An 11,582-nucleotide genomic window follows, 5' to 3' on the forward strand; every position below is an offset into this window, starting at 1 on the left:
TACGTAAGTTTTCATATTGACATCTACGACACATTACAAAGGCGGTAAAATTAAGTTTTAAAATCGATAAATTATCCGAAAGGTTAGAAATCTCGAAAAATATTTAGAGTAAAATACGGATTATCGAAACATTTAACGTGTATTTAATAAAAGCCAATCGCTGTGCATCAACATTAACATTAACCAATTACTTGTCCACTGTTGCAAGTACCATGGAGATGTACAATTATTTTTTATGTAAATATGCCCATACATCCGATCGCACTCGCGAAGAAAGTTCACGTCGATAATCGATTCACCGATTGGCGGTTTGATTTTACGCACGATAAAATGTATAACCTTACCTCGTGTCACCCGTTCGGTGTCTCTTTCGAGAAACACTGATCGACGCGATCAAATATCGGATATATTAGCTCAGACCCGTCACTAGCTCCTCTCTTTTCCACTCAAGCGTCTGAATACATTCGTGTCCGCGTGGTTCTCGTATATATTATTAGAAAACGGTCCCGGCCGCAAAACTGGAACCGGACGGAAGTGCGACGCGAGAAAAACTTCACGCAGCAATCGACTAGGATCTCTCGACGCGTTATTTATGGCAGACAAACTACTGAGTTTTCGTAAATACTAGCAGAAGCAATTTTCCATATACAAACTTACCCTCAACCTGCGCCATGTTAGTTGTTAGGGGAAACAATGATTGTCATGGTGACCGATGACAGGTTCTTTGACTGTTTCTCTGACTGTTCTCTGACTTACACATAAAGTTCGTAAGTTTGATCAAATAATCGAAACCTCACCGAAGTATAATATCACTCTTCTTTCTTATACAACAATGTATTTTTATGAATTCTTGTTACTATAGAAGCGATCGATTGAAACGGTTCGGCTGTGCATTATGTATTTATACAGAGCTTGTTATATTTTATACAATGCACAGTCACCGTTTATAATCCATAATTCCATTTAAATTACTTCGTGTGAATGAGTCAATGTATATCCCACTAAACACAACCCACCTTATATACATATCTTCACTATTTTAAATAATAGAAAGAAGTGTTGCTTAAGAAAGTTATATAATTTCGAAAACATCGTAATATAGTAACAATAGATTTTTTTTGGATGGAGGTATAGAAAATATTAAAAAGCCAATTTTGTTTTTTAAAATAAAATATCATTTATTGAAATGAAATTACAATATTGAGGTATATTTGTTATATTGTGATGAAGTTAGAGAAAATTTAAGTCATTTTGAATAATACAGAATGTCATTGTTCCACTGATAATTACAATAAATATTCAATTGATAGTGTCTCGTGACTCAAATTTCTTGCAATATTCTTATTACTTCTTATCAAATAATATATGCGACAAATAAATTATTTTAATAAAATAAGGAAATAAAAGATTTGCCCCCCAGAGAAAGTATTTTTATAATACAAAAATTTTCAAAACATATTTACATGAGTACCGAAAGTAACAGACTGCTTATATAACCGATATGTTATCATTTTTTTTTTGATAATGTTATTATGAATCTTCATTACCGATGATTAGTATATATAACAGTCACTCTGCGAAAACCAGGCTTAAAAGTAACAAGAAATTAACCACCACAATTTATAAAAAAATCAATATTTAAAATACTACATCATGTTGAAATTTACGAGGAAAAATAGTTTCGCTTACTTTGAGGTATTCTATTTTCAAATTAATTTCGTCAATACATTATATGTATAGTGAAGGTTACATTAACCTATAATTGTAATTAAATATATCGTATTTATACAGAATGTAACTAATATATTTTACTCTGTACATGTATTAATATAATAGAATTAACGATTTTAACCGAATAGATCTATTTTCTGTTGATACCTGTAAAGATTTACGTAGTTGCGCGATTAGAATCTATTGAGAACCGCGGGATGCTTCAATCTACTATCCTGTCTATTGCATATAAATGTTGCAGGTGGGACGATATATTACAAGGACATTTTATACTAATAAGATGTTGTCTGCGGAAGAGAAATATGTACACATCAAAGAAAATAATGGAGTAAGAGAATATATTTAATTAACAATATTATAAATAATGGGCATTTTATTTCATCAATTTTTCTTATTACATTTCCAAAACTTTTTATTATATAAATTGAAAACTGATAACTGATTGAAATATTTTTAAACTTACATACATTATATATATTATTGTACATAATATATTATATTACATAGTACATACTTTTTTATTAATTTAATTATATTTTTATAATCAGATAAGAACAATAATATTAGATCATCCTTCATCGCGTAATTCTCTATCGCTGGATATGCTCAAGTCTGTCCTGATAAATATCAAAAAGGATGAAAATAACAAAGATCTTAGGTCCATTGTTCTGCGGTCTATGCCAGGAAGTCTATTTTCAGCTGGACATAATTTAAAAGAATTGGTTCGTTAGTAAACCACTAAACAAAGACAGTGGAGTTCTGTTTAATATAGTCAGGATTTTACGTTCATCGCAGAGAAATGATTGGCTTGCGTCGTTTAGACTGCAAACAATGGGAAGCTTCACAAGGAAATCTTTGAAACATGCTCAGAGATGATGCGAGCAATTGCTCTGAGCCCAGTTCCTATAATTGCTGCCGTGGATGGTATAGCTGCTGCAGCTGGTTGTCAGTTAGTTGCTGCGTGTGATATTGCTATTTGTACTGAAAGAAGTTCATTTAGCACACCAGGGTAGATACTTATTTTTTCTGAAAACATTGTTTCTTTGCTATATTCATGCTAATTATATTTTTATATACTAACATGTTTCTGTTAATGAAACATATTTATATTTTTACAATTTTTTATTAATCCTACTTTATTCATACTATATATCATAATATTTTTGAAATAATGATTATGTACAATTAATTTTTAGTGCCAATTTTGGAATATTTTGTTCTACACCAGGTATTCCTTTGGTTCGAAACATACACAGAAAAACAGCAATGTATATGCTATTCACAGGTTCTAGCATTAGTGGAAACGAAGCATACAAAGTAGGTCTTGTGAGTAAGGTAGTACCAAATGATAAATTTGGTAAGTTATTAATAGACTTAATTACTAAAATAAACATTTATAGATAAACATTACTTTCTATTGTATTTCACATTTAGAAGAAGAACTTGACAACATCACTACAGCTATAAACATGAAAAGTCGATCAGTTGTGCATATTGGTAAAACATTTTTGTACGAACAAATGGATCTTGATATTTCAACTGCATATTTCTTAGGAACTGAAAAAATGGTCAATAATTTAAAAATGAAAGATGCTCAAGAGGGAATCAAAAGTTTTATTGAAAAAAGAAAACCTGTTTGGTGTCATGACCATGAAAAAAATTAATGTACATCAATATAAAATGATTAAACTAATTTATGGTTTTTATGCGAGATGTTATCAAATATAATTTTTATTTTTTTTCCATATTGAAGAATTAAAATCTGTTACAATTTCTTTTTACTATTAAAACTATTACTCTGTTTTAAAAAACTTTATTTCTGAAACCTGATTATTATAAGCAGTGCCTTTGTAGGATTCAGATAAACACTGAATCACCTCGTTCATGCATCATACTGTAATCAGGTTAATGAATAAATTATCACGCCACGAAGTTCAGTATACTAAAACAGAGGTTAAGAGATAACCTTTCGAAATAAAAATTTGCGAACAACACTCGTCATCCGTGGCAATAGTAAGTTTATATAATTACAAAATTCTAAACCTAAAACAGTCTTCAAAATTGATATACAGTTGCATATAAGAGAAGCTTATGGTTGAAACAACCTCAATTTGAATTAAATCTGGTGCATAATGTAGAGGATAATGTAGAGAACGATAAGTATAGACACATTATAGAATCTCGAATTCGATTCTCTTCTTCCAATACAACTATCGGAGTCTTGAATAAACTACAAGTTTTTATAAAATAAAACAATAAGGGACTTTCTATCTTTAAAACATTTTCACAGGGAAATGATGACATAATTCCACAAATCTGCAAAACTGTGCCACTTCCCAAGCTATCATTATATTAGGATATCAAATTCAAAGTCTAAAAACCGGTCAAAAATTTTAGACAATATTCGATTTTGGGACTTTGAGAAGATATTCCTATTTCGCGGATTGCTTGGAAATGATATCATTTCCGAGAAATACCATGGCTCAGGAGATAAGATAATTTTAGCAATGGAATAGGATCGTATTAAGGAAGTGGAAGCAAACGAAGGAAAAAAAAGAAAACTATTGTTGCTACTCGAAATGAATTTATTGAAGAGCATCAATACATAAAAGATACAATTCTATTCTTTCGTTTCATTAGCATATTGAAACTTCTATACGAATTTCAAAAATGTTATTTTTTACAGTATTCTATTGGGTTGTTTGGAAAGTCATTTCGTTTTTTTTTTTTTGAAGAGTATGAAACACGATTTTTTGTAGAGTGTATAAACATTTTATTAAATAATATATTCTTCATTTTGGAGAGAACGAGATTGATTCCACGCTCATAAAACTTCTGACCTTTGTTGGTAAAAAATTTTGCAGAAACCGGAACAAGTAATAGTTCAAAGGTGCCAAATCTGGATAATATGGTGGGTGTGGTAGTATATCCCATTCAAGCTGTAAAAGTTTTTGGCGAGTTACCAAACTTGTATGAGGTCTCGTATTACCGTGGTGGAACACTATATTCTATTGATCAATTCTGGCCTTTTCTGTTTGAGTGAATCATTCAATTTGTCCAGTTGATCACAGTACACTTCAGAATTAATCGTGGTATTGCCCGGTAGAAGTTAAAAAAATACGATCCCCTTGAAATCCCACCAAACAGTTAGCATAACCTTTTTTTTTGGTGAATATCGGCCTTCGAAGTGGTTTGAGCTGATTCATCTTTTTTACTCCATGATCTCTTGCGCTTAACATTTTTGTAAACAACCCATTTCTCGTCGCCAGTAATGACTCGCTTTAAAAATGGATCATTTTCTTGACGTTTGAGAAGCAAATCACAGTCGTTAATACGACGAAGCAAATTTCGTTCTGCAAGAACACGTGGAACCCATATGTGAAGTTTTGAAATTAAGCCAAGACGTTTCACGTGATCACGAACGATCGAATTCGACAAATTTAACCTCTCAGCGATCTCACGAGTTGTTATTCGGCGGTTTGCATCTATCAATGCCTTTATTTTGTCTTCATCGGCTTCAATGGGCCTTCCAGAACGTGATGCATCTTCAACATCGAAATTGCCGGAACGAAATTTTGCAAACCAATTTTGGCATTGTCGTTCGGTCAATACATCTTCTCCATACACATCACATAATTTTCGCTTTGCTTGAACTGCATTTTTACCTTTTCGATAGTAAAAGAGTAAAACATGCCGAAAATGCTGCTTTCGATTTTCCATCTTTGATAGGGCACCAAACAAAAACTATTGCAAAGAATCAAACAAAATTTTTAACAAACAAGCCTTAGTGTACTGTCAAAATATATAACGATTATGGGGCTTAAACGTGAAGTTGGCTGTGAAAAAATACAAATAGGTCCTCTGTTGGGAACAAACGAAATTACTTTCCAAACAATCCAATACATTTATTCTTATATTTTAAATAACTATTCTAAATTCGCAGCCAATTAGCTCGGTACTACCCGTGACGAAGAATTATTGTCCGTCGCGAGTAATACCGATTACCAGGTCTCACCACGTGGAGGTTGCTGCGAGCGGAGACCCGGAGAGAGATAGATGGAATCAAGGTTTCATCGATCTCCCTCGACACGCAATACAAACGAAATTACTAAATTGAAAAGATGGAAGGAATCACAGTTTCTCCGATCACCTAGTTTAGATCTGTCGACCAATTACATCGTTGAACGAAGTGAAGCAAAATTGGAAAAGACGCGACTTCAACGAAGAAGGAAGAAGATTCCGTTTAGTTTTAAGCTTAGACTAATTATCGAATCTTTAGCTTATTTTTGCCCGCCCCCTCGTTTCACAGCCCGGTCACCTCTGCTAGTTGCATATGCAAATGACCGACCCTGTAGCTGGACCGAACGGCCGATCGTCGTCTCTCTTGGTGCGTCCGCTTCCAGAGGAAGATGCCAACACAGAGGGAGGTTTTACCTTTGTCTCTGTGGAAGCCACCGATCGCAGGAGAGGACCCTCTCTTCCGTAATCCTTCGCAAGTCGTGTCCACGCTTGCGTGGTTCGCGGCGCGGAGTTGTGGGGAAATGGGGCACTCCTTTCGGCGGCGTCGGCCACTTCCTCCCGAATCTGACCCCGTTAAGGGGAAACGGGACTAATCTAGTAGGCCAACTCCACGATACGCGTCGCTTCTTTCTCAATTTTTCACTATTTTTTTCCATATTGCGATTGCTTGACAGCAATACGGAAAGTATACCAAAGTTCCAAAATTGACGAAAAATTTTAGCAAAAATTTAGAAATTCGTTCGAAACTCCCGCAAAATTTCAATTCGCGGAAATTTCTGGAATTTGATGTCAACGTGGACAATTATACAATTTTTGGAATCCACTAAGTCGCGGGTAAATGACGTCATACGTACTTATTATTAAGATCTCGAAAGACGCTCGTATCTAGTCTTGTTACACAAAGATGTCTCTTCTTTTCTCCCGTCGAATCTTCCTCCCCACTTTTTCGGTATACGAGTTTATAAATTGAATCCAACATTACTACGTGAGCTTAGTACAACGTTAACACGTACCATACAAGGCCCGTGTAGAATACAAGTTTTTTGTGATACACAACAACAGTGATAAAAATAGAAAGATTGTTTCTCATAATCTTATCAAGATCCCCTTTTACTTCTGTTAATGACTGTTTTGAAGTATTTCCGTCGTAGTCGTATAAGGTTTAGTACAATCAAAGACCGAAATCGAAAACTTGTGAGTGTTCAACTCTCTGCAATTGAAACTACCGACAAAGGAAAACCGGAAAAGATAATCATCGGAAACGAAATTGCAGAGCTGCTTTTCGACACTTGCATCGGTTGGGTTTTATTTTGTTATTTGACATATGGGTTTGAAAACCTCGATGGCTAGTATGTTAGAAACAATTAAGAATATAGTTTTGCAATTGTAATATTTTTCGAATACTGGTTTCAGCATTTACTATAGAATTAAACACTACGAGCGATTTAAATCTAATACTTTTCTCCATTGTAGATTGTAAGAAAATGGCCGCTATTCCGCAGGGTGCATATGCAGTGTGCAAAGTTCGCCATAATCTTGAACGCAATTCTCTGATAACACCGATTGAAAAGAGAGAAAAACCGGGCAAAGAAAACATATTCAATGTGAGACCCCCCGTGGAAGGTGTATATCGTAATTATATTTGATGTGTTTTGGTTTTAAGAATTGCGTCTGTCAACAGATGTTTTGATTATTGATCATCGATACGACACAAAGAACTAGAATGAACCGGTTCAATGCTAATTAGTTCAATGCTAATTAAAGAAAAATAATATTCTTCGACTGTCTGATAAGTGATATTGACACTTATCACTCCATTATGTTTGTATGCAATGAATGGTAATAGTTTATAATCTTGAATTGTTCGTACGGTTGAAGAATTAAAAAGCAAACTACGTTAGCAAGAGTTCGAGTAACGATTTGTTCGATCGAAGGGAACAAAATATTGTTATATTTTATTGAACAATACTAACCTTAAATTTGATAAGTTTGCATAGAACGTGTGGAAGGGTATGTGAAATCGAGATTTGGAAAATTTCAATATTACAAACGTCCACAAGTTAGAAATTATAAGTGTTTATCAAATTTTATCCGTATTTTATGAAACACTCAATAACATGCACTAATATTTAATAATAAACATCTCTATGCGAATTTATCTTGCGTTTGAATGTAATACATGAAAAAAAAATACATCACATAAACATGATAACTGGCTGTATGCTATCACTTGTCCGTTATAGAAACAACAAGAAAAGTAGACTACATATTTGTACGTAGTATAAGCTCTTACCGTTCAAAAACAAACGAACGTAAACGTCATTGGTCACGAAAGTATAAATGTACTCGATTAATTAATTTAAAAATTAATTTAACCCTAGTATTCTGTTCGAGTCAATTCAATCCGTCATTAAAGCTTTAAATAATTTTGTGAGAAAATATTTAATTACAGAAAAATGAATTGAATTCGATATTACGTCAGATACGATCTCTTATATATTAATAAAACTTGATAAACGTTATGCGAATTTAATATTTTGTAAAAAAAAAAAAAAATTACTAGAATTTGTAAGTTCTATTTTAACGAGTTAATTTTTGATCTGCAGGTTGGGAGCTTACACCGCTGAAGTACAACAGTAAACTGATGAACAGCATTTGGGGACTTTATAATCGCTATTCGGTGCACAATTTCAAGAAGAATACCGATGCCAATGAAGGGGTGTTTGGGGGTTCGTGGTGGTTAAAAGGGCCGTTTTCGAAAGCCACGCAACCGCCGCGAACACGGTAACTGCAGTTGCAGTCACCAAGAACAATTCTTACTTAATTGAGTACAGTATATTCAAAAAGGATCAGAAGCTAGTATAGGTATTATGGTTTAAAAATTTAAATATTTTTCTGTGAAATTATTGGTCGCTTTGATTAGATACCATGACAATGGAGATAAAAAAGACACATATGATTTATCGTAACTTGAAAAGGCTCCTGCGATATTCTTAACTAAACAGACTGTTATAAATATTTAAAAAAAAAAAAAAAAAAAAAAAAAAAAATGTATATAAAGTCAAGAGTTCTCGTCATGATTTTAAAACGTTTTACTTATCCTATAAGTTCTCGCTTTCCTACGGGGATGCTCTTTTTCGTTTGAACTATTGCAAACGTCCAATTCCAAATCTAGAGAGATTATCGTGGATGGAGATGACTCTAGTTTGTCCTCGGAAGTGAAATTCTCGTACATAACGTTCTCTTTCATGGATGAATCATTTTTTAACTCTTTAACATTCTCAAAGGTCTCGCGATCGATCGTTTCAACACTGTCGTTTATTTTCTTTGTTTTACACGTAGAACACTCGCAACAATTTTTCGTTACACACGGATAGTCGTTTGCGCTATTAACGTTGCTACATGTTGGAAACGTTTTCTTGGTTAGGTTTCTCATCATTTTTCTCGTGATCAAAGCGTTCTTTATTTTGGAAATATACAAATTCGAGTGTTTCGAAAGGAAATTGAAATTTTTATTTTTTCGTTTCAGTTTCGGAAGACCGGTTTGCGTCGATGTGTTCTCGAAATGCTTGTTCTCGTTAGGTATATACGCTTCTTTGGTTAGAGTATCTTTATGGTCGGATTTGGTTCGAGTTTCACACGAGATTGGACACGTGGAGTTTTCTACGCAAGAGTCTAATTCGCAAGTTAACTCGAAGAATCGTGGCGAAAGGATTGCACGTTTCGTTGGAAATATTATTTCATCGTATTGTTTGGTTCCACGTTTTACTTGGTGACGAGGGGCGTCCTCCGCGTTTTCCATTGAAGCGGTTGAATTTCTAGTGACGGAAAACGTTGCAGAAGATTCTTGAGAAGATTTTTCGTTCGTCTGGCTGCACTCGTCTCTCACACACGTGACTTCCTTAGGAATGTGCAACGCGTCACTCTTTTTACCACCGTGGAAAATATACTTCAGGGATGAAAGCAATGGCAGATCTAATATCTTGGGGGCACCGGAAACCTGATAACAAAAAACAGAAAATTAATAACGGGTGGTTAATTATTACAAAAAAAACTGCCTGGAACAATTATTAGAGATCTACACATTCGATTTTATTTCTAATATTCTGATTGTTCAAAGTAATCGAGAAACAAGATCCCTTAATTGTTACAAGCAATGCATACAGTGTGTTTCGCTTAATTCGCGTATCTGAAATATCTCGACTACTGTTAACGGTATAAAAAAATAATCTTGTAAAAAATTTCTTTGTTCTTAGAATGGAAACACTAAGATTTTTTAATCTTAAAAATAGAATAGGTAACAAAGAAATTTCTTCCTAATTATTTCAGGTTGTCGTTATTTCTGCGTTAGATATGAATTAATTTATTTTTTCATTAACTACAATCTTAAAGACAAAAACAAAGAAAATTAAAATTCGCGATCCTCTTTCGAGGGTTGTGTTGCACGAGACATTTTGTATATTAAATCAATTAATATTCTAAACGGATTAAAAATTATATACCTCTTGACACTTCGTAGATTTGCATCTCGGTTTTGGTAAATTAATGGCTCCGATTTTCTTCGCGTATTTCTTCAATTTGTACAGAATACTCGTCTCGTTGTTCCCATTTCGATCGTGACGCTTGTCGGGCAAACGAACTAGGTTATTAGCGAGATAATTATTTTTCAGCACGTCAATCTCAGCTCGTAACTGATCCAAATTGTTTGCGAGCACTTTGATCTGCTCGAGTACTTGTTGAATTTTTCGTTGATCCCTGATACATCGTTCCATTGACATGCTACTGCCCTGGAGATTCTAACGAGGGATTATCGATGTTCCAAAAATATATAATTTTCATATCGTATTACATACTTCGACCTTATTTTTGTAATACCTGAGTCGCTGATAAAAACACGACCGAATTAAACATAATTAACGGACAAAACTCGAACGAAATATATTCAATTTCACATTATGATGAAATTTCAATATAATCGACCGCATCAATAATGTGTTCAATCGTATAACCAAAAAATATACATGAACGAATAAAAAAAAAAAAAAAAAGGGAAGCACAATTCACGTATCGGACAGGAGCGAAGAACAATTCACAATCGGAATTCGAATGTTCTGGAATGCGTACGGGGATTCTCTCGGAAGCTTTGTATTAAATATTGTTTATTTGATTCGTCGTATGTCCTAGGTACATTTAGTCGTCAGTCGGTGTCGCGTATCATAGCAGATTGGCTATCAACGTGTGAAGTTTGGTAATACAAAAGATTTTTCATCCTAGCATGTACATCGACACGTAATACTATGCTTGTATTTGATTTCTATGTACAAATTATAACATTGGCCTCCGTTAAAATAATCATTGAAGGAACACGCGCGCTCTCATCGTGTCCCCTCCACGAAAGAAGAAGAAAATGAAGAAAAAGAAGAAGAGAAAGAAGAAGAAGCGTCCTTCTATCACAACAGCTGAACAGTTAAGATGCAAAAAAAAAAAGAAGTAACCGGTAAAAATACATAAAAATGAATAACAATCGCGCGCGCGGGTACATCGATCGGGAATTGTTTTTTTTTCTTCTTTTTTTCATAATTACAGGCACACGTGTCGCGGGGGAGGGGGGGTGTATAGAAATTTTTCGTAGTTCGTTGTTCGATTGTAAATCGCGTTGTATAAACTCGAGCTGTAAAATGGCATCGTTAATCGTACAATAAATTACTCGTACAAAAAGGATTTGTTACGTTTAGCACACGATCGCCGCAACGGATCGTGGGGCGTTTTATTTATTCCCTTCTGCGTACGTTTGCACAGGCGTTTTTTACTGGAATGCTGTTGTCGATTGC

At 34.1% G+C, this 11,582-nt stretch overlaps 3 protein-coding genes across 10 annotated transcripts in view; 2 read left to right on the top strand and 1 right to left on the bottom strand.

Moving 5' to 3' along the window:
• LOC143155097 (enoyl-CoA hydratase domain-containing protein 3, mitochondrial) overlaps positions 1 to 4,433 on the top strand; it is a 38,096-nt gene extending 33,663 nt beyond the window's left edge. For 4 of the 8 annotated variants that reach the window (XM_076327426.1, XM_076327427.1, XM_076327430.1 and 1 more), the window contains 5 exons: positions 1,973 to 2,059; positions 2,280 to 2,453; positions 2,553 to 2,740; positions 2,928 to 3,088; positions 3,166 to 4,433. In XM_076327426.1, the coding sequence (XP_076183541.1) occupies positions 2,012 to 2,059; positions 2,280 to 2,453; positions 2,553 to 2,740; positions 2,928 to 3,088; positions 3,166 to 3,395 (801 nt within the window). In that variant the 5' untranslated portion in view covers positions 1,973 to 2,011 and the 3' untranslated portion in view covers positions 3,396 to 4,433. Of the gene's footprint in view, positions 1 to 153; positions 618 to 1,569; positions 1,696 to 1,768; positions 1,795 to 1,972; positions 2,060 to 2,279; positions 2,454 to 2,552; positions 2,741 to 2,927; positions 3,089 to 3,165 lie in introns of those variants that run through there. The other 4 variants (XM_076327423.1, XM_076327425.1, XM_076327424.1 and 1 more) reach the window with 4 other exon arrangements.
• A 2,306-nt stretch (positions 4,434 to 6,739) lies between these two features.
• Positions 6,740 to 8,831, top strand: LOC143155098 (uncharacterized). The gene is given in 4 exon segments (XM_076327432.1): positions 6,740 to 7,048; positions 7,225 to 7,374; positions 8,358 to 8,477; positions 8,480 to 8,831. Coding segments are annotated over 4 exon segments (582 nt in total). The 5' UTR covers positions 6,740 to 6,873; the 3' UTR covers positions 8,617 to 8,831.
• On the bottom strand, positions 8,818 to 10,533 carry LOC143155094 (uncharacterized). Its single transcript, XM_076327419.1, has 2 exons — positions 10,254 to 10,533; positions 8,818 to 9,751 (listed from the first exon to the last, which is right to left on the bottom strand). The coding sequence occupies exons 1-2, from the start codon at positions 10,527 to 10,529 to the stop codon at positions 8,834 to 8,836; spliced, it is 1,194 nt and encodes a 397-aa protein (XP_076183534.1). The 5' UTR covers positions 10,530 to 10,533; the 3' UTR covers positions 8,818 to 8,833.
• Between the last annotated feature and the right edge of the window lie 1,049 nt (positions 10,534 to 11,582).

The sequence above is a fragment of the Ptiloglossa arizonensis genome, chromosome 2 (genome assembly GCF_051014685.1).
Source record: "Ptiloglossa arizonensis isolate GNS036 chromosome 2, iyPtiAriz1_principal, whole genome shotgun sequence".
Classification (NCBI taxonomy): Eukaryota; Metazoa; Arthropoda; class Insecta; order Hymenoptera; family Colletidae; genus Ptiloglossa; species Ptiloglossa arizonensis.